The 27,622-nt window shown below is 41.1% G+C and overlaps 1 protein-coding gene across 4 annotated transcripts; it reads left to right on the forward strand.

Moving 5' to 3' along the window:
• Window positions 1–513: 513 nt before the first annotated feature.
• On the forward strand, window positions 514–27,622 carry SLC35B4 (solute carrier family 35 member B4). Of its 4 annotated transcripts, XM_064373408.1 has the most exons (11): window positions 514–788; window positions 7,430–7,543; window positions 10,111–10,213; window positions 12,035–12,084; window positions 14,762–14,843; window positions 15,051–15,111; window positions 16,608–16,717; window positions 17,252–17,327; window positions 20,731–20,847; window positions 22,132–22,227; window positions 25,294–27,622. In XM_064373408.1, the coding sequence occupies exons 1-11, from the start codon at window positions 712–714 to the stop codon at window positions 25,359–25,361; spliced, it is 954 nt and encodes a 317-aa protein (XP_064229478.1). In that variant the 5' UTR covers window positions 514–711; the 3' UTR covers window positions 25,362–27,622. The 4 variants fall into 4 exon arrangements, with proteins under 4 accessions (XP_064229478.1, XP_012321192.2, XP_064229481.1 ...); XM_012465769.3 differs by lacking the exon at window positions 25,294–27,622 and having other exon boundaries at window positions 22,132–22,392; XM_064373411.1 differs by lacking the exon at window positions 25,294–27,622 and having other exon boundaries at window positions 21,799–22,221.

The following is a 27,622-nucleotide window of genomic DNA, read 5'->3' on the forward strand; positions in this document are numbered from 1 at the left end:
CTCACAACTACCAGGTGAGATAGGCATTCTTGTTCCCCTGTTCACCTACGGTGAGATTGAGGCTCAGAGAAGTTGCCTAAGATTCAACTTCAGAACCTGTGAGTCCCACTATTACTAGAGGTAGACAGGTAAGTTCAGATGAGTTTCTACTTTCACTTAGTTCAGGAAGCAGAGTTGGTTCAGATGCTAGAACACTTCCAACGAACAGTCACAGCTTTGTAGTTCTAGTGCCGCCGCTGGCAAGTTTATTGTGACCCTGGCGGCCGAGTTACTTTCTGCGCTCTGGGCGGTCTCGCAAGAAACACTGACAGCGTTGGGACTTCACTTCCCAGCAAGCCCCGCGGCCGCCTATCGCGCGAGGCATGCCGGGCACCTCGCCCCTCTGTCCTCTCTGGAGGAGCTGCCTGGCGGAAGCGGGAACGACACAGCCAGACGTAAAGGCGCACGGCATCCTGGGACATGTAGTCTGGCCGGTGCTCGGACGCCCCCTCGGATGAATGGGACCGAGGCTGACTGCGAACTACAGCTCCTTGGTGGCAACGGCGGTGTTGGCCGCGGGGGAAGGGGAGACCTCGGCGGCCCCCGGTGAGAGTGGCTCTTCGGGACGGTGCGATGTGCTGCGCTGCGGTGAGGCAAGAGGCCGGCTTCCTGGGGTAGCGTTATAGGCGGGCGCTTCCTCTGCGCGCTCTCTCCCCAAGCCCTGCACCGGCCATGCGCCCGGCCTTGGCGGTGGGCCTGGTGTTCGCAGGCTGCTGCAGTAACGTCATCTTCCTAGAGCTCCTGGCCCGGTGAGTGACCCGCTCGGGCCGCACCCGGTCTCCCGGGGCGGGTAGGAGGAAGCCGGAGGAGGGGTGCCGCCGGGACGCGCCCACGCCCCGTCCCACCCCGCCGCCCACGGAGCTCGGGGAGGGACGGCCTGAGCCCCTCAACAATCCGTGCTGTCTGGGCAGCCTGAGACCCCGCTGAGTCCGCTGCTTCCCAAAATTGCTCACCGGCCGCAGTCCCGCCTGACCCTTTCAAAGCATCCCTGCGAGGGGAACGCTCAGGGTGTTGCTGTCGTCACCCCTTTTCCACATTCGGGGGGATTGAAATCTGGAGAGTTTTTCACATGACCAGTCCAAGGTCGGCAGAGAGCTAGTGTCAGAACCAAGATTCCTTTATCAAACCACTCTCTTCCTTCCCATCCAACTCCAGCTCTTTTTTCGATCCTGTTAAATGGCACAGGCTGGACTTGAGCAAAGTTTTTTGACTTATAAAGCAGTCTGACTTTGTACATGCTGCAAAGAAAGTTTTATTTTTATTATGGCATCCTGCAAAGCATTTGCTTTATTGGTCTTGGAGATTGTTATGAGTACTTTGCCCAAACATACATAAATGATGCGGTAGAACAGATATTTATGTAGAACATCAGTCCAAGTGACCCGAGAGTGCTCTTTGAGGTGGCTTGCAAAAAAAAAAATTAGGTAGAAGATCAGTCCAAGTGACCCGAGAGGGCTCTTTGAGGTCGCTTTGAATGTGCAAAGTTCAGTGGATAGAAGCTATTACAGAAGTGACCACAGGTGGTGTGGAAAAGGCTTCAGGACTAAAAAGCTCACTGTTGTGAATTTCACTCTTGATTCCGTCATCCACTGGCTGTGTAGCCTTTCAAGTCACTAAGGCTGTCTGGGCCTCCTTTTCCTTTCAGTAAAACAATACTTACAGTGTTATCTAGCTCGTGTTTCTGGGTCTATACATTACAAGTTGAGTATCCTTCATTTGAAATGCTTAAGAACAGAAGTGTTTTGTATTTTATAGTTTTTTTGGATTTGGGAATATTTGCGTATACATAATGAGATATTTTGGGGATGGTACCCAAATCCAAACACAAATTCATTTGTGTTTCATATACACCTTATACACATAACCCTAGCTTGAAGGTAATTCTATACAGTATTTTTAATAATTTGTACATGAATTAAAGTTTGTATACATTGAGCTATCAGAAAGCAAAGGCGTCAGGTGTGAAATTTTTCACTTGTGGCATCATATCAGTGTTCAGAAAGTTTCAGAGTTTTTAGAGCATTTCAGAGTTCAGGTTTTCAGATGAGATACTCAACTTGTGTCTCTGTTGATCATCCGAACAATCCTGTGCAGAAGACAGGTCACGAATTGTAAACTGTTTTACCGAAGTGGAAACGGTCCAAAGAAGTTAGGTGACCTTTCATTACTTGTAAGTGGCAGAGTCAGAAATAGGACCCGAGACGTCTCAACTCCTAGTCCAATACCTTTTTCAACCTCCCTGCCGGTTTTGCACTGGAGCAGCTCATAGATTTTGGTCATCCAGTTCTTCATGTGGTGCCTACTAGAAGTTTATTTTATTCGATACCATTGATTAAATTATCCCGAAGCAACCAGTTTACTTAAGGTAAACTCTGTGTGGGGTTAAGCTTTGCTGTTACACAGCTTGAGGTTGTATTATACAGAAAGTATTGATAAAGATCTGTTATTTGACTTGGGGATAGGTAGTGAGGGATATAAAAGTGAAAAAAAAATTTATTCAACTGATAGACTTTTTTTTTTTTTTTTTGGAGATGGAGTTTTGCTCTTGTTGCCCAGGCTGGAGTGCAGTGGCACGATCTTGGCTCACCCATGTTGGTCAGGCTGGTCTCGAACTCCTGACCTCGTGATCCACCCGCCTCAGCCACCCAAAGTGTTGGGATTACAAACGTGAGCCACCGAGCCCAGCTGCTGATACACTTTTAAAGGAAGGCTACTTTGGCAACAATTGATTTGAAAATATAAAAAAGTGATATCAGGCCAGCCATGGAAATGAAAGAGAATAATGGTGTAATATTTTTGTTGAATATGCCATTAAATTAAATCTTGCCAAAGGCTATATGACATGAGAATATGCAAGCAACTGAATCCCTTCTTTACTGTTTTGTGAGCTCTTGACTGAATTACTTGATCTCCCTGAGTCTGACTCAACTGTCAAAGAGAGTGATGGTGATGATGGTTCTAGCAGCTTCACAGAGTTCTGAAGGATTAAGTGAGATACACATGTAAAGCCTAAAGCACACCTGTAGGGCTTGCCATTCTCTCCAACAACTTGGTTTTAATACAGGCATATTTCTTTTATGAGCTGTTCCTGCAAAGTCGTGGATAAATCTAATTTTACAAAATATTTTCATGCATTATAGGAGAGTCTATTTAAAATATTTTGAATAATTTGTAAATAAATCATCACTCATCTTTATTTTTTTTGTAAATCTGCATTTTTTGCATAAAACGATGGGTTTTCATAAAGCGGTGAGGAGGTGCGTTTATTCGAATAATCGGGGATACCCCAGACTGAATAGAGCCCTTTCCTAACTTGCTTAGACAAGTCTCCAATCCTTGTGTTACAGATCAATAAAATAAGAGCTAGTTGAACCAGATGGCCTTAAGGTTCTTTGTAGATATGGCCTTGGAATTTGTGACTTTATCTTGGGACATCCCAGTGGAAGGCCCATAAACTTTTATAGAACAGGAACTGTGCTTTCTATATTGGCCTCCTTGGAGCCATTAGGTGCCCTGATAAGTAGCAAGTGTAACACTAAATATGAATGCTAAGTGACTTGCAGGAAGAAGAGGACATTTTTAACCATTTTCCCCAAATTGGAAAACAAATTTAGTCTTTCCTTTGTGATTTTTTTTACCTATAATTGGGACCAATAATAAAACACAATGCAGTGGACAGAGCAGATAGGTGGTAATGGATGAGTGCCTTGATATTCGTCCTTAGGGAGCTTACATTCTACCTTGGAAACAAAATATACACACATCAGCTGGTTAACCAGGCAAGATATTGCATGTCTTACAATCAGGAAAACAATCTGAAACATTTTTTTTCCCATTTTATTTTTCATTCAAGTTTCCTAAATTCAGCAAAAGAAATGCACAAGGCATAAACTATCTGCCCAATTCATTCTCTTCAAAGTTGCATTCTTTTTCAAATAAAAATTTGAATTTTTGCCAAGAGAATTCAAAGTAAGAGAAACTGTTTGCAGTTAGCGATTACAATTCCTGAGGAATAGGGCTCAAGAAAACGAGAGATTAAGGGATCCAAGTTTTTACTCTGAAGTTTTAGAATAATTATTCAAGTTAAAATAAATAATTCCATTGGTAGTTATGCAACAGTGTGTTTCACAAAGGCTTCATAAGTTGGGTTTTCAAAAATTGAATTATTCAAGTACAGTAGGGAGATTTTTTAATTCTATGAAAATAGAAACAAAAAGTAGATTAGGGTTGTTGCTGGCCTGGGAGAAGGAAGAAGTGGGCAGTGACTCAAAATGGGTAGAGGATATCTCTTGGGAGTGTCCTAACATTAGATAGTGGTAATTATTGCACAACTAAAAACCCATACCAAACCCCACTCAATTGTAACAATAACAATGCTAAGGGTAACTCCAAATGCCATTTATTTGCCGCTGACCCCTGGGAGTCTCACCTAACACAGTGCCTTGGGACCCTCAGCGTCTTTAGCAGCGGGATGAAATGGAATGAAATATCAATACCCACCTCCATAACATAAAGATCAAATTTTAAAATATTAAGATGTCCTTTTAAATCCTATAGCGAATGCACATGTAAAGTGAATCATTTTTTAAATCTCTTTTTATCTTTCTTAGAAATTATAAGATTCTATATCACATTGGAACCCTCACATTCATTCTCTTGCTTAAATGAAGGTGGGTCACTGACCTGAAAGTGAGAGCACAGAGATAATGGGACCTGGTCAGTCCCCTCACCCTGCTATGGCACTGGCTTCTGACTGCCTCCTTCTTCATGTCTGGCTCCCTCGTATTGCCATCTTCTTGGGCGGGGGTCTGGTCCCATTCAAGTTGGGGGCTCCCTGGAAACTGCCATCTAACTCTACACATAATTGGGTCTTGATAATTGTTCTTTAATTTACTTGGCCTAAGTTTGTTAAAGAGAACATAGAAGGAAACTTTTAAGCCTTTTTTTGATTAAGTCTTGTGCTTGGCACTTATGTATATTTTCTCATTGAATACTCACTACAACAATGAAGTCAGTTCCATTTTAGAGATGAGAAAAATTAGTCAACTTGATGAAAGGGTGAAGAGCTTTTAATATGCAAGATCCTAAATCATGGTCATCATATTTGCCTTTTTCACTCTGGCAGGCATGCATTAAGTGCTGTCCAGGGATGGCTCACTTACTCTACAATAAGTCAAACAGATGGGCACTAATATGGTTCCCATTTTAAAGATAAAAACACTTGACGTAGGTAAATTAATTCACTTCTGCTGTCACATAGTAAGTGACAGCAGCATCTTGCATGTCAGTGTATACTTTTAAGCACAATGGAGCATAGTGGTTCTCAACCTTGTGTCAGCACCTGAGAACCACCTGCGCATCACATACACAGTGGTACATGCACTCACACACACACTGTCAGCCCTTTCCTTGCACTTTGACTGGTATTTCTCCAACCTGGCTGCACGTGACAATCAAGTGGAAAGCTTTTAAAAGTACATTTAAATTCCAGGGTCAGATTCCAGGGTCAGACTAATCAAACTAGAAGTGGGAAAGTGAGCCTCTTTGGGCAAATAGGTTGGTTGGTTGGTTTGTTGTTCGAGACAGAGTCTCAATCACTTTGTCACCCAGGCTGGAGGGCAGTGCACAATCTTGGCTCACTGCAACCTCCACATCCCAGGTTCAAGTGATTCTCCTGCCTCAGCCTTCCGAGTAGCTGGGATTATAGGCATGCATCACCACACCTGGCTAATTTTTGTATTTTTAGTAGAGATGGGGTTTCACCATGTTGGCCAGGCTAGTCTCGAACTCCTGACCTCAGGTGATCCACCCACCTCGGCTTCCCAAAGTGCTGGGGGATTAGGGGCGTGAGCCATGGCCATTTTTAAAGAGCAGAGCAGGCTGGCCAGAGTTGCAAAGCACCGAACCATCTAGAGTTAAAGTTCCTTCTGTTGCGCATATTTAGGCTAATGGTTTTAATTAGCTCCTTGAATGAGGTAAGTGTCTTACCTGATTATTTATGGATTCCTGCAACATTTGCCTTGTCCTTTGAACATAAGAAGTTCTAAAAGAGAACTTGTTGAATTGCATAGGAAGCAGTAGTTTTCAAGGAAACCTTCATAGGCAGCAGAGCTTAAAGAGTAGCAAGACTTGTGCTTCAGTTAGTAAGCCTAGCTCGGTAGAAGAATGGCTCCTGCCTCAGTTGTCTTATTTTTGTGCCTGATGGGTATATTTAAGGACTTGTATATCTTGGCATTGCTGTATAATAATAATACCACCAATGGAGGATGGAGTCATTTCTCATAAGTAGCATTATATTAATCTCTTCACCAGCTTTAGGTAAATGCCTTTGGTCAAGATGAAAATACAGAGTACGAAGGCTGGTGAATATTGGTATTATAGGAAATCTGGAAGCTTCAGGAAAGCAAAGATAACTGCTCACTCTGTTTTTCTTCCGGTGATTGAGCAGAGCTGAGTGGAAGACAAGCTCAAGAAAACCTGAACATTTTAAATGACTGATTTTCAGAGTGCCCCAAGATGAATGTCAGGAGGAAGTTTTTAACTTTGTAAATTTGTTCTTAACAATCACTGTGGAATGTGGGGAATCTTCCCCAACCGTTTCACAGATCACTAAAGCGGATCTATTGAATTCCACAGACATTTTTTGAGTGCCTAATATATTCAAAACACTGGGTTAAGGGTTGCAGAGAACAGACTACAGCAGTGCTTTTCAGCCTTTTGTACATTATGGCTTCCTCCAGAATAGTTTTTAGACATTGTTTTCTTAGTTCCCCGCCACCCTCGCATAGATACAGTACGTACTGGTTCAGGTACTGTATTGATGTTTGTACTTTATTATTATAAAAAGAGTAAGATTCCCCCCATCCCAAGAACCAATTTTTGTCCTGTTCTGGGCACCATTTAAAGTAACGTCCCTATCATCAACAGTGGGTCCCCTTTTCGTTTGACAGCAGTCTTGGTGATTCCTGGTCAGGAGGGATATATAAACATTCCGGGAGACCTGAGTGTATTTCTGTCCCTGGGCTTTGCTACCTAAGCTGACTTTGACTTCAAAGACCTTTTTGGTGAAGCAAAGATCCCAATAAGAACACATGACCAATTTCCTGCAGTTTATTAGGAAAACTGTATCATAGTTCTAGGCACCAGTATATCACAGTAATTCTCACTCATGGCCTGGTACACGCAGGGAGGAGTGAAATAAGAAAGCTTGACCTTCTCTGTGAGATCAATGCTAAATGTATATGATACAAAGGCTATGAACATTGAGATAAAGAAGGACAGCGAGTAATCGCAATCCATCCACCCTATTATTCTGGCCCTGTAATTAGAATGCATTTTAGTGTTATCTCCATTTTTGCCTCCCTCTCCCTTTTTGTTATTCCCCGTACAGGAAGCATCCAGGATGTGGGAACATTGTGACATTTGCACAGTTTTTATTTATTGCTGTGGAAGGTTTCCTCTTTGAAGCTGATTTGGGAAGGAAGCCACCTGCTATCCCTATAAGGTATGGCACATCAGAGTCTCTTTTAGCTTTTGGATTTTTTAAGAAAGTAAAGAGGTGGTATAAAAGGAGTATGAGACATTCTTTTATAGATTTTTATTTCAAAGATATCAGTAGAATAATGTCATTTTCTGAATTTAAGATGTTGTGGAACTCCCAGGTGCTTACTTCCAAAATAAAATTTCTGCCACAAGATTTAAAATAACTGTGATGGAGACGTGTGTGTATGTGCGTGTGTATGTGTGCGCTTATTTAGTATAGGATTAGTCAGAAGGCCTAGTGTGACCACACATTTTGTGCTGCCTTCTGTGTTGGTAAAGTTAGCAAACATTCTAAAAGAGAAGTATCCTTGTTCCTTTTTAAAAACAAATGGCTTCTAGAAATAAATAGAGGTACTAGTTATATAACTTTTGTGAATATACTAAATGCCACTGAGTTGTTCACTTTAAACTGGTTAATTTTATTTTATGTGAATTTCACTTCAATTAAAAGAAAATGAATGGCAAACAAAGTCAGAATTTGTGGATGCCAGACCTGCAGTCCATTAGTCCAGATTTGCATAATTGTACTCATGGGGCCAAATGGAAAACAGGGAAGTTCTTGTGATAAACAATGTATTGAAAACTCAGCCTTCTTGCTGAGAATGACTTGAGATAAAAGTGTAATTCATCCAATTGTGCGTATTTAGTAGGACAGTGTCACTTACTGCCTTTGAGAGCGACATTCTGGTACGAATATATCCAAGTATGAAGGCGAAGGCCCATCTTCGTTGGTTTTCTTTTGCAGATTCCCACGTGGCATGCTATAGAAAATCCGGCTGAATTTTAGTAATACTATACTTTTAAATTTCCCAGTGTGATGCTAAATATCCTAGATAATTTTTGCTTTGCATTGGCTTTAGCATCTGCATAAAACTTTCTGCCTCTAAAGGCCAGCATTTACATCGCAGTAAGAGCCCCGGCATTTCTTGACTCCTCTGGCCCTTTCCCACCTCTTCCCACTATCTCTTCCCATTCCCTTTCTACCACTAGCATAGACCAGGAGGTATACCCTGTCACCATATCTTTTATAATAGCATTGTAGCTGGCTGACCTCCCTGCCTCACACCTCTTCATCTGTCCATTTCACTTAATATCATTTTATCACGTCGCCCCACTCTGCTGTTACCACGTCTGAATGACGTCCAAACTCCCCAGCCTGCCCTTTGAGGTTCTCTGTGAACTTGCCCTAACAGCCATATTCCCATGCATGTCCTATGTGTGGTGGCCATTTTATTTTCTGTAGGTGAAGCCATAATCAAAATTTTGCTCAGGTCATTCATCCCCATCAACAATTTCTAGGCAAGCAATGTGGAATAGTTAATTCTCCTTAAAGACCTTGACAAACTCTCAATGGTACCTCTTCAAGATAGAACTAAGACAATTTGGCAAGAAATCTTGTAAAGTCGCCGATAGTGTATTACTTAGAAGCTCTGAAGAAGCTATTGCTGGTAATTTTGCTTGTGCGTTCATTGTCAAGTTCCTCAAACTTTCCAGACCGTATTAATTTAGCTTTGGCTTGACTGCCTGTTGTGGCGTACGGCTCCATACCTAACCAGCAACGCAGAATAGGTTCTTTCAGGGAAGATCACTCAGGACTCAGTGCTGTCATATCCTCAGATGTGCAAAGGTGGAAAATGGTTGGGAATCTCAAAGATCAACATTTCCTGAAGAATATGGAGTCACTTATTTGCCTTTTCCCTGCATTTTTTAGCCATTTATTTTAAATACCGTTTTTTCTCTTACTGAATATAGTAAGTTGAGTCATGAAATTTCTGACATTCAAATCTTTTTGATCTATAAAAAATGGCAATTTCATATGTAGAGGCCCAATATAGGTAGAAGGCATCTTATATATTTTTTGGACCACAGTGATGACATACAAATGTAAAATTATTTAATTCATCTGTTCATAAATACTCATTTGTGTTTATCCCTTTATTAGTGTTACTGGATTTTTTTTTTTAAGTTTTTGTTTCTGTTATTATCTTGAGACCTATAAACTTCCAAATAACAGAGACCCTAATTTTAAATAAAAATCTGTACAAGTCAAATCATGTCCTCATTAATTTGGAGGCCACTAGTTCAGAATGAGGGAAAATTTTAGCAGCTGCTAGGCTGAAAGTAATTCTTAACTTTGCAGATATTTTCTTTAGAAACAGCAAAAATTAACAGTACAAACAAGTGTATGGAGAGAATTTGAGAGAATCAGTCATTTTCAAGTTCTTCACAGGTATATGAAAATTATCTACAGAGAATCAATATAGTCATTTTAAGTTGCTATGTCTACTTGAAAAATGTTAAATCATGTTTCTTTAAATGTATTTTATAACTCAGGCTTTCCCATGTGAGTCTGGCTTTATGAAGTATTTTGATATGGGCTAAGTAGTTGACTTCACATAATAGTAATGCAGTCCTATAATGCAGAGGAAATATGCAAAATGCCTTTGTAGCCAAAAATATGTATTTCCTATACTTGATTTTCTTGAAATCCTAGATTCTGTTTGATGTGCGGTTCTGTCTGCATTTCAGGTACTACGCCATAATGGTAACCATGTTCTTCACCGTGAGCGTGGTGAACAACTATGCCCTGAATCTCAACATTGCCATGCCCCTGCATATGATATTTAGATCCGTAAGTGCTGCTGGATCACATGTGTATGCGCCTCTGAAAAGTGTAAAGTTGGTAGATTGAATACATAGCAGAACTAGAAAGGTGGTAAGTGGTCTTGGGTAGAAGAATAGGTTTGTGAGTGAGTGAGCAAGGATGACTTTCATCTGAGAAGAAAAGCAAAAAGAGGCCGGGTGCAGTGGCTCACGCCTATAATCCCAGCACTTTGAGAGACTGAGGCGAGTGGATTGCGAGGTCAAGAGATCGAGACCATCCTCGTCAACATGGTGAAAGCCCGTCCCTACTAAAAATACAAAAAAAAAATTAGCTGGGCATAGTGGCGCATGCTTGTAGTCCCAGCTACTTGGGAGGCTGAAGTGGGAGAATTGCTTTAACCCAGGAGGTGGAGGTGGAGGTTGCGGTGAGCCAAGACTGCACCATTGGGTAACAAGAGCGAAACTCTGTCTCAAAAAAAAAAAAGCAAAGCAAAAAGAAATCTCAAAGTGGATAGTATACTTTTATTCATCTGAGGTCTGATGAGTGATTAATTAAAAGAAAATTCATTTTTTCCCAAGAAACAGATTTTACCTTCATTTTCCCCCATCTCTTTGATTTTATATTCAAACATGCTATTAATGTTATTTATTTCTTATCACTTACTCTTTTTTTCTTTCTTCCATAAAATTACATTTACTTCTAGAACATGAAAGAAATACTTGTCTTTTCTGATTTTTTTTTTAAGCAGAGACTTGAGATAATAAAGGGGAAATTCTTGATGAAGGTAGGGTTTCTCCCAAAGCAGTCCAGGCACAAAAGGCTGATAATTGTGATGATAACATTTCCATGTGGCCTGAGATTTTTGTGAGATTGTACTGTTCCCGAAGGGACTTTCCAAAGCTAATTATAATAATTGAGGTGACCTTCGAAGCGTTGGAAACATAGTAGACTTTCAATAAACCCCTGTTGATTGATTGTCACCTTTTTAGAGAAGAGAGAGATTCTTGCATGACTTTTTCCATTAAAACTGGTTGGGGGTGGGGGGTGTGGGTAATGGGGAGAAGCTTTTAAAAGCTCTTATAAGTTAAGTAGATGGAAATTTTGACAAAAATAAGTCTATGATAACATTTATTTCTGCTAGCCCTAGCGTCAGGACTGACCAGTTACAGTTGTTCCTTGAACAACATGGATTTGAACCAATGGGTCCACAAATATGCAAATTTTTTTCAACCAAATACAAAAATACAGTATTAATGGGATGAAAGACATGCCTATAGGGAGGACTGATAAGGACTGTATTGAGAATTGATCGTTTTTATTCTCATTGTCATTTTTAGAAGGTTTTATTTTTTAACATGATAGTTTTTGTGGGTTTTTTTTTAGAGAGAGTCTTGCTCTGTTGCCCAGGCTGGAGTACAATGGTGCCATCTCGGCTCACTGCAACCTCTGCCTCCTGGGTTCAAGCAATTCTCCTGTCTTAGCCTCTGGAGTAGCTGGGATTACAGGCGCCCACCACCACATCCAGCTAATTTTTGTATTTTTCAGTAGAGATGGAGTTTCACCATGTTGGCCAGGCTGGTCTCAAACTCCTGGCCTCAGGTGATCCTCCGGCCTCAGCCTCCCAAAGTGCTGGGATTACGGGCGTGAGCCACTGTGCCCGGCCATGATAATAGATTTTTATGGTTTATACTTTTGCCATCATAAGAACAACTAAATCCTACTAATTATTCGTCTTAGCCTCCTTCATTCCATGTTTTTACCCCTTGCCCGTGTTCCTGTTCATCTCGAATTGTGTTGTTTTTTCCCTAGTGCGCTAAACCTCTCTGTTACTGTTGTCTTCTTTTGCAGGGTTCTCTAATTGCCAACATGATTCTAGGAATTATCATTTTGAAGAAAAGGTAAACGATATACTTCTATATTTTGTGTATGGAAATGATACGCTGAGCCCCTTTCTGTAAGCTAGTCATCTGGATTCCTTGTCCCAAAATAGTGATAAGTTTGTTCCTGGCCATCTACCTCTTTTCTTAGTTCTCTCTGTACCAGTAAGGCCTAATCATGCATGTCCTGAAGCAGCTGACCAGGTAAGAGGCCCCACCTGTGGTGTCTCTGTGTAGAACTGAGTAGCTCCTGGCATCATTGAATTTTAGTATCATACTAACCTGTGACACCAGCTGACAGAGATGATAGAGCACTTCACTGTGCACTGTGATCACCACTGGCCACATGCGACTGTTTACATTTACATTTACATTGTTAAAATTAAAGAAAATTAAATATTTAGTGCCTCCATTTCATTAGTCACATTTTTTTCTTCTTTTTAATTTTTTTGGAGACCAGGTCTCACTGTGTCATCCAGGTTGGAGTATAGTGGCACAATCTTGACTCACTGCAGCCTCCACCTCCCAGGTTCGAGTGATCCTCCCACCTCAGCCTCCCAAGTAGCTGGGACCTCAGGTGTGCGCCACCATGCCTGGTAGTGTTTGGTATTTTTGGTAGTGATTGGTTTTGCCATGTTGTCCAGGCTGGTCTCAAATTCCTGGTCATGTTTTCAATGCTCAGTGGACACACGTGGCTGGCGGTGACCACGTTGGAGAGCCCAGAGGTGGAACATTTCTAATATTCCAGAAATTCCATGGGATGCTGCTGCCCTAGAAGACACTTTTCAGTACAACATAATAAACTAAGGAATGGTTGTACATATTAAAAAGGAAATTCCTAACAAAAGGCTCAATAGCCAAGAAGATGGAATGAAAGGTTCGGGGCTGTTCTTTGTGACTGTCACCAATGGCTATCTTTGGGATAGGGGCAGGAAATACCAGAAGTACCTGGGATGGGTTTTCAACGTATTTGTCTCTCACCTTCATTCTGAGCCTCACCCCTCACTCCTAAGGAGGAAGGATGCTAGCGAGAGACAACACATAGAGTTTGGGAGATTTCTCAGGGAAAGTTCACTTTTAAGACCAAATTATACAAGTTGATGGCAACTTTTCAGTGTATTCATTATCCAGCCCCAAGCTCTCTATACAAGCTTGGAAAGTAACTGTCAATTCAGAATGTGAGAACCTAGAGTTATTAAGTATTAAGGGCTGTGTCACAAAAGGAACAATTGTCCTGTCCCACTAGGCTCTGTATCATGGACCGTTTATCTCCTGAGGCTTCTGAATTCCCCGAAAAGTACTACAGTAGTTGATTTCTTTCTTCTTGGTTCTCTGCATTTAAACATATACACATGTGATGGTCAGGTTTATTACATTTGGAGTGATCACCGTACTTCTTGTAGTGTAGAATTCACCTTGAGACAGGCCTGTGGTCTTTCCCAGCCTTTGATTCTGTCTCATAACAAGGATACAAAAGAAAATGTTGTACGAGGAACTGTATTCTCCGGATACTGCCCCAAAATGTTAGGGGTCTTTTTCAAGCATCTTTTGCCCTTAAGAACTTGTTTGGAGTCTGTCATCTTGCATCTGTCGAAGCCTTTTGACTTTCTTTTCTGTACGTATCTCTTTCCCATAACGCAGGAATTTCCATAACTTTCCAGTAGAGTGAATTAGTAACTCCGTATCTCCTTTTATCTCGGGTAGAAGCCCCTCAAGTTCATAGTGTGCTCCTCATTCCAGGATTTGAAATTCAAATCTATATTCAACTTACCCATGCCTTTCGTTATTTTTTTTTCTTGGCCTGAGTTGTAAACCTCTTCAGCATGATCTTCCCAGACTGAAGAGGTTCATTATTTTTCACCTTTGCTCGCACCTGCTTCCTCCCCGACCCCTCTCTAGCATGGTCCTCTTGGCCCTTTTAGTTCCTTTCTCTGCTTATTACCTAGTTCTACAGGCCTTCTATGAGATACTGTGACCAGAACAATACTATGTATTTGAGTAGAAATACCTCAGATGGTTCATCTTCTTGTTTAATTTCTTTTAATCCTTGCCTGAGGCCTTTTGCTTGATCACCAAGAATCTGAGAGGGTGCTAATGATACTAGTTATTGTGAAATGCTACTGTTATTACTGCCCATAGTTCTATAAACTGAATGTCCTTCCCCTTATCCGACTATGCCAACATTTTAAAACAACATTAAATCATTCAGAGATTTAAAAAAAAATAAGCCTCCCCCTGAGAATGGATGACTGGATTATTTTCTGAGTTCGATCCTGCTACTTGCACTTGATAGCCTGTTCTTCCACTTGCATAGTGTGTCTTAGGACACAGATGTGGGCCTCCTAAAGACAGGAAAAGCAATAGATCCTAGTAAGGACTGGGTCAGGCTTTCCTTTGGACTCTTGAGAGCAGAATGCAACTATCACCCCTGGTCTCTTTCTGTTTTTGTTTCCTGATGATGCAATTGATTGGTCAACAAAATGTTAGAAACAGACTGAACAGTACCAAGGAAAAGTGTTGGTTAGAAACCAGTCAGTATCCTGATTCATTCATATGCATATTTCTGTGGACTCTGCTGGAAAGTAATCCTGTCTGTCATATTTTAGTGATTTGTACTTTCATGCACCATCTGACTGTAAATATCACTTGGAAACTCATATCTGTGCTTTCCTAAGGTGTTTTTCTTATTTTTTTGCAGATACAGTATATTCAAATATACCTCCATCGCCTTGGTGTCTGTGGGGATATTTATTTGCACTTTTATGTCAGCAAAGCAGGTGGTAAGAAGCTCACAAATCATTTTATGTTCACTACTTGCTATTGGGGCCCAGTTACCAGGCAATTAATAAAATTCAAATTCTTATGTAATACAAAGATTCTGAAGGAGAACAATGGAGGGAAATGGGTAACATAAATGTTTCCCTTGTATGTCGGCGCCTTGCATGTAGTTCTGCTCTCTGTACCTAGTTTATTTTCTTATTTCCTAGACTTCCCAGTCCAGCTTGAGTGAGAATGATGGATTCCAGGCATTTGTGTGGTGGTTACTAGGCAAGTACAATAATTGTAATAAAGCTAATTGCCTCTGTAGTTGTGTTTGCTGAGTTTTCTCCTAAGAGACATGTTTCTTGGCACGAAGCTTCAGCTAAACAAATTATGCCATGGAAGAGAGGCACCTGGGATCATATATCTCCAAACCTTATTCAAGAAATGAAAAAGAGAAAATGCCTGCATTCGTGGCAGTATGTTCTACAGCATGGATCCATGTTTTTCTCGGTTGTCAAGGGTGTAGAAAGACAAGTGTGTGTCTACTTGCCCATCACACTCTTTGAACGTCATCCGTCTCTTCACGATCTGTCTGCCGAGTTGAAGCTTTTGCAGGCCATGTTAGAGCAATTGACTCCTTAAATTTCCAAGGGACTCATTTCTAAAGCCTTATTTTCTTCAGAGGTTAGCTGTTCCATTTGGCGGTGTTCCCAAACCTGACTGATCATCAGAATCTCCTGGGGAATTTTTTAAAATACAAGGATCTCTTTGTGGAATTAAATAGGCAACTCCTGTAGAGCTTTGTTCTCATGTTGTTTGATATGGAGGTGAGACTCGTTCCAGGAGCTTTCAGTGATAATAATAACAGATTGAAACTGACCAAGTGGAAGAGAAATAGCGATGAAAGAATTGTATTCTCGCTTCTTGGCTTTGAAACTTTATCTCTTTAGGTTGCTGTTTGTAACGTAGAAAGATCCTTATGAGCTATTAGAAAAATACCCAATAAGAAAAATTTGCAAAGTACATGTACATGTAGTCATGGGGGAAATAGTAGTGCCCAACAATTTTAGGTTCACCCTCACTAGTCTAGCAATCAAAGAAATGCAAATTGAAACCCAAATGTAATACCTTTTTATGTTGGCCCATCATATTGGCAAGATGATAAATGGTTATCTCATTGCTGCTGAGGGTACAGTAAGACAACTATTTTTATATGTAAAAATAGTTTTGGTATAAATGGACACAGCGTTTATGGAAAAATATTGTATATTATATTTTTTAAATGTCCACAGCCTTTGAGTCAGTAATTGCACTTATGAGAGTTTATCCTAAAACATATCAACATTTGTTTAAAGATTTGTATACAAGGATGTACATTGATTTTAATAATGAAATAATTAGAAATAACCATTCTCATAAGACATTTAAGTATGGTACATCCATATGATTGTCATTAAAAGCATTCTTTTGAAAAAAATTTAATGACTGATTTGAAGGAAAAGTCCAGGCAAAAGCTCATGAAAAAAGCAAGATGTAAAATTCCATATGCCATCCGATCCTGTCTTAGTGTAAAAAAATTTACATAAATGAATACATAAGGAGATGTAGAAAGCCGTAAAGGACTAGATGGCATTAACGTATTTTTATTTCTTTTTACAGTTTTGTACATGTTCTACAATTAGTTTGTAATATTTGCAAGACATTAAACAACAATGTTCTTCAAGAAAACATCTGGAAATGAACAAATGCAGGCGTCTTGTAAGCTGATGTTTGTTTTCTAGGTATTGGGGCACTGACTTTTGCTCTTCTGATGTCAGCAAGGATGGGTATATTCCAAGAGACTCTCTACAAACGATTTGGGAAACACTCCAAGGAGGCTTTGTTTTATAATGTAAGCAACTTCTTGAACATAAAAATTCCTAAGTTGTAAAATGCTACTTCAAGTGAACTATACCATTCTTCTGATGTAGTTAAGGTGTATTATTGGTAGTTGGCTTTCAGACCCACAGACTGAAGCAGTTTTGATGGGATGCTCTTGTGGGTTCTGAGCAACAGTCACTACATGAGATGATCACTATCAATCAAATTGTGTCTGCACGTTTAGCAGATTCTTGTGTGCAGAATGACTATGTGCTTAAATGTCTCCATTCCCCGTTGTTGAGGAAAGGATGCTGGGTTCATTGTTTGCTTTGTCTGTGATGGCCCTCAGACCCTATAAGAACAAGAACCATGATTTGAGAGTTGATGTCCTTTCATACGATGTGAGGTGGTCAAGGAGCACTGTATACGTTTAACTTAAGTCTAACTAGCTTTTATTTATATTGCTTGTCAGACAACATGTACAACTTTTAATCATTGTAAAGCTACTCTAGTTATTCTGTAATGTTTTGGCACTGAAATTTATGTGACCTGTTTCTTTCCATAGCACGCCCTTCCACTTCCTGGTTTCGTCTTCTTGGCCTCTGATATTTATGACCATGCAGTTCTATTCAATAAATCTGGTGAGTTTGGGGTTAGACAGTAGAATTACCTGACAGTTTCTGAGGCAGAGTCTCAGTTTCACTCTTGACTTGACCACGGGCTTTTTCATGATTTTATTTAAATCATGTGTTCCTTTTGAAAATGTCTCCATTCCACTTTCCAGTCATTGCAGCAGCAAAAGCTTTTACAGGGGTTTCTCAGTTATTTACAAATGAAGTAAAAGAATATCTTTGAGTTTTCTGTTTTGCTTTGGAATTTGTGTGTTGGCATTTGAATGTGAAATGTTTGATGTTTTGAGAATGCAAATGAATACTTATAGCACACCGCAGAGACTGGAGCCCTGCGAAGTTGGGCAGCCATCCAGCTCTCTCAACTGCTGTTTATCCTTCTCTGCCATGAAAGACAGAGCTGCTCACAGATCCAGCCCAAGCTGCTGTGGAGCAGAGCAAGAGGGGCGCTCAGTGATGACAAGGGTTTTCTCCTACTTACAGATGAGATAGGCAGCAGATGAATAAGCAAAATTGGTTTCAAGCATCTAATGTAAGTTAGCTATTACTTTTTAAAGTGGCAAGTTAATAAATTAGCTATAGATTGTCGGTTAACCTGAAAGGGATCACTTATATGAGCTGATTACGAAAAGAGTATTATATAGACAAATTGAACACACAAGGAACGAGTAAACATTTTTAGAATCAAGGCTTTATGTTGCACACACCTCGAATGCTTAAGTACATTTTTTAGAATGGCGGTGGGTGCTCAGTAAACATTTGTTTGTCATGTGAACATGAGTGGTGCAGTTATGACTATTCTCTGCATTTATAGTATTGCCTCTCCCATTCACCCCACCCTCCAAAAATGTGATGAAGGTAGTGTGTAAGAAAGTTTGTAAGGCTCTGAATTACTCAAATAATCATTTCTTCATATTAACACAACAGTTTTTAAGATCTCTGAGAAGCCCCACATAGCAAAGGGCTGTTGAAATAAAAATGTCAAATTCCATGCAATTGATTTATTAGAATACTGCTTCTAAAAGTCACAGAGCTAGGTATTTGTGATAAAATGTTTTATAGAATCTGCCTTCTTCAGAATCATTTCCAAGTTAAAGATACATTTTCCTTCTCTTGCTTTTCTTGAGATTGTCTGGGATTGGTAAATTTTTCAAGAGAGCTAAATATTCATCAAAATATTTTAAGTGATAGTCATTGTATCTTTCCTTCAGAGATACAGTGTTTCCCTGAAGTTAGTAATCACATTTGTTATTTTTTTGGTATGCCTCTAAGTATATCAGAGACAATAGAATACCAGATTATTGGCACTGCCCACTGATCCGGAACCAAGTTTCAAAAATTAGTCTTTCTGTGTGTGTGTGTATGTGTGTGTGTGTGTGTGTGTGTGTATGAATGACATTTTTTGGCGAAAGAAAACTAATGTTTATTTTCTTACCAGTTCTCAGCATCACTGTATCAGAACTTCTTAAATTATGCTGTATAACTCAAAACCTGAAAATAATTTAGCAATACAAAAAAACTGACCCTTTGAGGATTCCTGTGTCCTTATTGTCTTTCATCTTATTTTATTTCCTCCCACAAATTTACGTGCAGGTGTCATTATATAAAGCTAACAGAGAGAGAGAGAGAGAGAGAGAGAGAGAGAGAGAGTGTGTGTGTGTGTGTGTGTGTGTGTGTGTGTGTTTGTGGTTTTTGGTTTCTGTTTGTTTTTGTTTTTTTGTGTTTTTTTTTTTTTGAGATGGAGTCTGTCACCAGGCTGGAGTGCAGTGGCATGATCCTGGCTCACCGCAACCTCTGCCTCCTGTGTTCAAGTGATTCTTCTGCCTCAGCCTCCTGAGGAGCTGGGACTACAGGCGCACACCACCACGGCCAGCTAATTTTTGTATTTTTAGTAGAGACAGGGTTTCACCATGTTGGCCAGGATGATCTCGATATCTTGACCTCGTGATCTACCTGCCTCAGCCTCCCAAAGTGCTGGGATTACAGGCATGAGCCACCGCGCCCGGACATATGTACTGTAATAGAGACAAGACTATTGCCCAAGCTGGTCTCAAACTCCTGGGCCCAAGGGATCCACCTGCCTTGGCCTCCCAAAGTACTAAGATTACAGGCATGAGCCACTACTCCTGGCCTGAAACTAACATGAGAATATATCTAAAGTTATTCACAGATGTCTAGTTCCATCAGCCTAGACATCTGCTAATTTTATTTTTATTGGTTTTCTTCTAGACCATGTCTGTTTATAGAGATTCTTACATAGTTATAATCCTTGTGTGGATATAATTTTCTTTTTTTTACTTTTTTTCCGAGTTTTTTAATATGACAATATAATCTCTTATGATTTTTGTTTTTATCAAATGTACAGTGTCTCCTCTAATGAAGGTTCCTTTGTTTATATAGCCATTGCACCATCATTGGGCATTTGATTGATTTTGATTCAGCGTTATTCTTTATTATGTATAGTACTTTAATGAATGCAGAACCTTTTTCTTCTTTTGAATTATCTAGGATTAATTCTGAAGGATGGGGAGGAACACTTTTTATATACCCTCAATAAGGATTATGAAATTGATTTTTTAAAGAATGACACCAAGTTACACTGCCACCAACCTATGGTTGCCACTTCCATTCTACCTTGCCAGAGTAAGATATTATTTATAAATTTTGAATTGGTCGGGCACAGTGGCTCAAGCCTATAATCCCAGCACTTTGGGAGGCTGAGGCAGGCAGATTACTTGAAGTCAGGAGTTCAAGACCAGCCTGGCCAACATGGCAAAACCCTGCCTGTACTAAAAGTACAAAAATTAGCCAGGTGTGGTGGCACATGCCTGTAGTCCCAGCTACTTGGGAGGCTGAGGCACAAGAATCACTTGAACCTGTGAGGTAGAGGTTGCAGTGAGCTGAGATCGTGCCACTGCACTCCAGCCTGGATGACAGAGTGAGACTCTGTCTCAAAAAGATAAATAAATAAATTTTGAATTTGCTAATTTAGTAGCTGTAAAATGGTACAGTCTTATTTTCAGAATTCTGTAATTACTAGTATGATCGAGCATATTTCCAAACAGTATTAGTTACTAGCTGCCTTTGCTCGTGTCGGTTGCCAGTTAAGGCCGTATCATTTTGAACTTTTCTGTGCTTCACAGTCTTTCTTTGTAAAGTGAGGTACTATTCAGGCAAATAGTAAAGCATTTACTTAAAAACTAAAACAACTATTTGTTTTAAGAAACCATTGTAATGACTTTTGTGGCTGACGTAGACTGGAGTCAAGGCAAGTAAAGTGATGTGTGGTCCAATTCTGTTTGCAAGGAAAACAGTGTTGCTGTTCTTATTAGGTTCCGTCTGTGTTACCCTGTTAAAAATATGAAAAATTCAGCTGTGAAAAAGTGATATGGATATCCTCTCGTAATCTCTGCAGAGTTATATGAAGTTCCAGTCGTCGGAGCGACCCTGCCCATCATGTGGTTCTACCTCCTCATGAACGTCATCACTCAGTATCCTTTGGACTCCGCCGTCACCTTTGTGTCATCTTCAGGTTCTTTTGGCATAGGAATGGTCATTCTTTTCTTCTAAAAGTGCTGGGATTATAGGCTTGAGCCACTGTGCCCGACCAATTCAAAATTTATAAATAATATCTTACTCTGGCAAGGTAGAATGGAAGTGGCAACCATAGGTTGGTGTGTTAAAATGAATCTGATTTTCGCTGGATTTAGTCTGCAGTAAGCGGGAGACAAAGAAACCCATTCAGGGAACTCCTTGTAGAGGGCAGAAGAGACGTTAGTGGTGCAGTAGGTCAGTAAGGCATAGGGCAGCGGGAGGAAGTACTCTGAGTGGAAGTGGAGGAGTCTGTTGGCTGGTAGTGGCAGCACAGTGGCTCAGGCCTGTACTCCCAGCACTTTGGGAGGCCGAGGTGGGCGAATCACCTGAGGTCAGGAGTTTGAGACCAGCGTGGCCAACCTGGTGAAACCCCATCTCTACAAAAATATAAAAATTAGCCAGGCATGATGATGAGTGCCTGACTCCCAGTTACTCCAGAGGCTGAGGCAGGAGAATTGCTTGAACCCGGGAGGCGGAGCTTTCAGTGAGCTGAAATCGTCCCATTGCACTCCAGCCTGGACGACAGAGTGAGACTCTGTCTCAAAACAAACCAACAAGAAGCTACTGTATAGCATGAATCATCTGTGATTTCTACCTGGGATTTTTTGGGTGTCCTGAGATATGTCCAGTTATAACAAGCTGCCACAAAGTCCTGAAAGAAATTTCAAATTACCAGCTACTTAGGAGGCTGAGATGGGAGGATCGTTCAGGCCCAGGAGATCAAGGCTGCAGTGAGCTTGATCACTCCGCTGTACTCCAGCCTGGGCAACAGAACAAGACCCTGTCTCAAAAAAAGAAAAATTTCAAAGTAATCAAGCTTTTGTTCTTTTAAATGGTTATTTTGAATGACCTTACATTCCTTATAAAAATATTGTTGTCTTTGAAATAGTGAAACGAATCAAGATTGACCTCATTCCTCTGAAGTCAGCTCCTGCTCCTATGTTTGCCATAGAGTTCCTTACTGGAGGAGGGGCTAGAAGGGCTGGAGGCAAGATAGATAGATAAAGGTGAATGGGATCACTCTTACTAACACTCCCAGTTACCCTCTGTCATTACCTTGGAGGTGCCTGTCATTATAACTATAGGAAGACTCCAACATAAGAATTAGGAGGGTTTTTAGGTAGTTTCGAATTGGGATCCACAAATGGAATGGCAGGAGTTCTGCAGGTTCTCCCCAGGAGGAGCCTCAGAGCTGCCATAGCAGACCTTCATGTTTTCTTAGAACTTGAGAAGTTAAGCTGGGGACCACGGCAGAAGGTTCTCCCACTGATGCCCCAAGTACGGTCTACAGAAAACTACCTTGACTCCAGTGCTCCAGGTATGTGTGCATCCGGGGTGTGTTCATCCTCACAACGGAGTGTGCCTCCCTCACTGTCACGCTCGTCGTGACCCTACGCAAATTTGTGAGCCTCATCTTTTCCATCTTGTACTTCCGGAACCCCTTCACCCTGTGGCACTGGCTGGGCACCTCGTTTGTCTTCATTGGGACCTTAATGTACACAGAGGTGTGGAACAACCTAGGGACCACAAAAAGCGAGCCTCAGAAGGACGACAAGCAGAACTGAGGCCTGCCTGCAGTATTAGAACAGTGTCGTCGTGAGGGAGGGACCCGGTGAAGGTCTGACCACCGATTCGCTTTTGTTAATGCCGAGCTACCCGGCCGTGCAACAGGAAGTCTTCGGGAGGAGGGGACTTCTCACCTTGCTCGTGGCAATACAGACCAACGCGTGTAGAGTCAATAGAAACCCCTCAGCTCTAAAGTAGAAAAAGGAACAGTTCTGGACTATTAAACAGCCCACACATTTATTTCTGTTTTGTTTACCAAAATATCAGTATTATTCTTGTTTATTGAATTCTGCGTCCCCAGAACTACTGGCTTGTTGTCCATGGTCTTGGAAAAGATTGTCCCTTCTGTTGCTGTTCTCATGCATCTCTGCCACAGCAGCCATTGTCGTCCTGTGGCCTCATCCCTTTGTCTCCCGTCACCTTTCCCTTCCTCAGCAGCACCTCGCAGTCAGTCAGACGCTGCAGGTACCAGGAGTGGCCAAGTAAACTGAGGCACCGGTAACAGCAGGGCTGGACTTCCTCCAGCAGGTTGGGAAGGAGATGTTCCCATGAGCCAAGTCCCAGTAACACTGGAGCAAGACTGGTGGGACTCCTCTTTCCCACATTTTGCTTTTTTTTTTCCTATGTAAAAGTCAGATGCTTCTTGTATACGTTGCTTTATGTGATTAAGGCAGCTGTGTAGCACATCTCACAGCAGGCACAGTGCTAATAAGAAAGGAAGGTTGTTACGGACTGGGAACCCATGAAGCCGTTTACCTAGCCCATCACGGTGGTGACAGCAGGATGGCCCAGCAGCAGCTGGCCCTATTCAGCACCACAAGAGCCATGGCTCTCCCTGCTGGCCCAGCCAGGCACTCACAGGGCAGAAGGGCGGGTCCCGAGTGGGAGGATAAGTTTTCACCACCAGGAGATTCCCTTCTGCCTGACGACTCACTCTGATGAGTCACCACCAGTCAGGGGATGCACAGACAAAGATACATAGTGAGTGTGATGTGTAAATCAGGTCAAACCTCAACTACAATTGAAAGTGATCTTTTTGTCCTGTAAGGTATCTTACCGTTCTCCATGGGTATTGAGGATGGTTGGATGTGCTTTATTCTATGTGGAAACGTGCCTCTCTTTGCTAATCATTTCAAAGGTCCAGTTTTCCTCTCATGGGACAGTCTTGAGTAGGAGGAAGGCTGTTGCTGTAATATGCGTAGCTTGTGTGTGCTCTCGTATAGTCTGTGATTGAAGGGCACAGAAGTGGCTGCACTTTCTATCCCGTTTCTTCACTCAGCTGGGACCTTACATACCAGTACCTGCTCCTCCGGAAGCAGCTGAGCTCACTGGCCACTTCTCTTTTTGCCTATAGACAAAGACTTTTTTGTGTGTGGTGTGCACATTGTGTTCTTAAACTGAGACGTGGCTCTCCAGGTCTTCTGGGCTCATTCCGTGGTGTGTTATGCTTATTCCACTGTCCAGAGCTATTCTTTGATGGATGCGAGCAACAGCAGTGAAGATAAATGTCCAAGAGCCACCAGGTTGCTTGAAGAAGAAGTCACTTAAGCGGCCTCGGGTTTTTGTTACTTAAAATACGAATATTATTTCTCCACCTAAATCACTGAGTTTATAGAGTCATTTGTTGTTCTGGACATTGACAGCTTTCTAGAGCCAGTAATGGGCTCTTTTGAAAGATGCTGAATTAGATGTGAACCCATTCATAGGATCAAAAGCCACTTGCTTTGAAATATGTGGAGTTCCTCAGAATTGATGGTGCTAGAAATATCCAAGTGTTAAATAACCTCTTAAAAGCAACAAAAGCTACTTTTCTTATCACTTAATAGAAGAACCTGTCCCTAGAGGCGATTTGATTGCTACATATCTGGAGTCTCTGAACTCTTAATAGGATACAGCCTTACATAACATAATATCACCCATTTTATGTTGATGAAAACATTACAAGTTTTCATTATTGGGTATGTGTTGATGTACGCAGACGGTACTTGGGTCAATTAGGTTTTAGCTTCTGGTTTTAGAGCATGTGTGTTCATCTCAGCATGAATACCTCAGCCAGTTTTATGAATAAGAGGCTATATATGCGCAGAGAATAGATTAGAGCACTCATACAAGATGACCACATATAGAAGCAGAAACCCCGAAATGCCCTGGGAACTGGTTTTTCTCTCTAGTAGCCGGATATAAGGAAATATGTCTAACAGACAGCAGTTAATACTTTTTAAAACTGCTCTTAAAAAACAATATTCCCCTTAGTTAACTGATTTTTCAATCCAGGGTGGACATTTTTCAACCTTTATTAAAAGGGCAAATAAACTATTTTGTAGAAGATCAGACTCATACCTAACTGGAAGAGAAATGTCAAGTAAATGTCTCTCTTCTTTCTCTGATTCAAGACCATGTAATTTTGCACTTCAGAGATGAGGATGTAGTTTGTTTACAAAGAGTTTAGTCTTCAAGACATCCAAAACTCTATGCTAGAGCAAAGATCAAATAGCAAAGGACACTAGCCAGAAAGTACAGTGTATGTGTATGTGCACCTGTGTGCCTGCTGAGCAGCTGGGCAGCGTAACAGACAAGCGAGCAGAAGATGGTAGATATTTGAATTGTCTTAGCTTAACGTCTACGTATCTTTTGCCAAAACTCTGTTGTCATATTAGAAATGTTATCTTTTCCATGTTTATTAATTTATTTTTGATTCTTTTCTTTTTTGTCCAACTAAAACAACCATTAATGTACTTGATACGTTTATATCAAGTTCTAAAGTATTTAGACAAAACCCAAATACTTGGTTTTTAGTTTTTTCCTCCTTTCCATCCAGTTAACCACAATGAAACGCTGCAGTATCTTAATTTGGTCAGTGCTATGGAGGAAGATCATGAAAGCTGAATTGATCTGTGCCACACAGAATAAACCTCTTCTGTTCTACTGGGAAGATGACGTGATGTTTTTAAAGGATTCTAATAAACATCCTGCAGTCGTCTCATGAGCACCTTTCCTCTGTTTCACTTCCGAACTCCTTCCCCCACTTCCTTCACTCCAGTTTCCTCACTGCAGTTTCTTCACTTGCAGTGTTTTCTGCTAAGAAAGACCTATCATCTTATATCTGTCTATGCCTCTATTCTTTGGGGCCTCTGGATGTTTTTGTGGATTTTTACAGAGTATTTATATCTGCACAGCATGCATTTTTGTTATACATTCTTATAAGCATTGATATTGAGGGAGTACATTTATGATAGTGAGAGTACCTGGCAGAGTATGTGAATGTCATATCTGTAGATGAGGGTTAAGGTAGAAACGTTTGTTTATTCGTTTACAGCCCAAAGTGGGGCTGAGAATCTCTCCCATCATTCCCTTCTCTATATGAGAATCTCTACCACCATTCCCCTCTCTATTTGGGAAACAATACTTTTTTTATTTTGCTATGTTTACCCTTCCATTAACTGGCTTCACTCAACTGTGCCAGATACCTATAGAGAGAGGAAGTAAAAAACATTAGGTCAGAAATAATTGTAAACCAATGAGTAAGCTCTGGGCTGGTGGACATGTTCACTGGTGGACCCGTTGGCATTGACCTCAGCAGATAGGGAAATGCACATGGAGGAGAACCACCTTGCAATCAAGATCCTATGTTTGTTGTATTTGTTTCTCTTTGCCTGGAGTAAATAGCACTATAAGTCGTTCCACTCTTATTAGATAACCAAAGCATTTTGGTCTCAATAGCTTTCTCCTGAAAAATGTGATTGAATCTTACCTGTGGCAGTTTACTCTTAAGGTTGAAAGAACTGTCAATGTAGATAAAATCCGTTCCTTATTACTGATTGGTGTGACATTTGAAAATGTGTCTAAACAATATTTGTAGGTAAAAGAACTAGTCATAAGCCTTGAATGTGTTCAATATGTACCAAGCTGGGGTGGGAGACTGGGCCCCCCGGGCTTTGTAGCACATTGTCTTTTTCCAGCAACTTCCTCCTAGTAGACATTCCAAGGATGGAAGGGGCCAGGGATCATGTCTTACTCATTTCTGTATCGCCAGCACCTGGGATAGTGTCTGGCTTATGTTATGTGAATAAACGAATGCTTGCCAAGATCTCTTCTTCCCTCAAGTTTCTGGGAAACCTGAGGGTTCCTGATACCTGTTCCCACTCTTCATCAACTGGCTGGCAAGAAAGCAAATAAGGGGAAACCTTCCTAACATTCCAAGCAAAAGAATGAAGAACTACTCTTAGGAGGATGCGCACCAGCGGGTGTTCAGCGTGCAGCCTGCTACTTCACTTCTGGCTCTCTGGATTGCCCGGTGGTAGGAGGGAAGAGCATTATGTAGTTAGCACCTTACGTAGTTGATGCTCAGGAAGAAAGTACAAGGAGCTCCCTATTAGAACATAAAGATTCTTAAAAGTGTTTGAAGTAGGCTGCCTGGGGTGACCATCGCGCCCTTACATCTCCATAGCTGGTACAGTTAGCGCTTGCGGTGGCTGATACCGATGCCTGGAGATCACTATCTGTCAGTCCGTTCTCAGTGTCATACTGAGACACCTCCCTTGAGCCTTACACTGCTAACCATCCTACCAAAATTTGTCAATTTTAATCAAGTGAGGCAAGTTGCAAGGGAGCCAGAGAGAGGTGAAAAAAGAAAAGCAGAAATACTAATACTTTCTGAGAAAGAAGTTGTAATAATTCCTTTGACACATTGACTTACTGAATCTTGAAATGTAAACTCTTGTGAACCAAAGAGAGCAGTAGTGGTTTTTCCCCAGTGCAATAAAAATGCCTTTGTGTATCACTTGTGATTGCCAGTCATTTCTGTGCCAGTTGCTTTCATTCCAGAGAATGGCCTCATTCTCTGAAAACAGAGGAAGATTTTACAAGTAGGATTTCCTAACAAATTATGTGGCGGGGAGGGATGGCGGGGGTTTTAATCATCCCGTCCGAGCTCTTCATGCAGTATTACCACTAGGTTTTAGGAACAAACATGGGGTAGGAGGGCGCAGAAAGCAGAGTACATGCGGAACAGCTACAAGACGTTAGTGGGCATTCAGATTTTGAGCTGTGTAAATATCAAACATCGGCTTCCAGCCTTAAGAGTTGTTTGAGCAGAGAGTTAAGGAGGAAAGGGAGATTTTGTGAATAAAATGTTTTGCCAAACGGAA

Source organism: Aotus nancymaae, unplaced genomic scaffold (genome assembly GCF_030222135.1).
Source record: "Aotus nancymaae isolate 86718 unplaced genomic scaffold, 86718_ANA_hifiasm-v0.15.2.pri h1tg000002l, whole genome shotgun sequence".
Lineage (NCBI taxonomy): Eukaryota > Metazoa > Chordata > Mammalia > Primates > Aotidae > Aotus > Aotus nancymaae.

Bases quoted from the DNA above. Each gene is read 5' to 3' on its own strand.
- SLC35B4 (XM_012465768.3), top strand. From the start codon at position 712: ATGCGCCCGGCCTTGGCGGTGGGCCTGGTGTTCGCAGGCTGCTGCAGT. The intron at 15,112-16,607 runs GCAAGTACAATA...TTTGTTTTCTAG, and splicing joins ATTTGTGTGGTGGTTACTAG to GTATTGGGGCACTGACTTTT. The intron at 20,807-22,227 runs GTATCCTTTGGA...CCAGTGCTCCAG, and splicing joins CTCATGAACGTCATCACTCA to GTATGTGTGCATCCGGGGTG.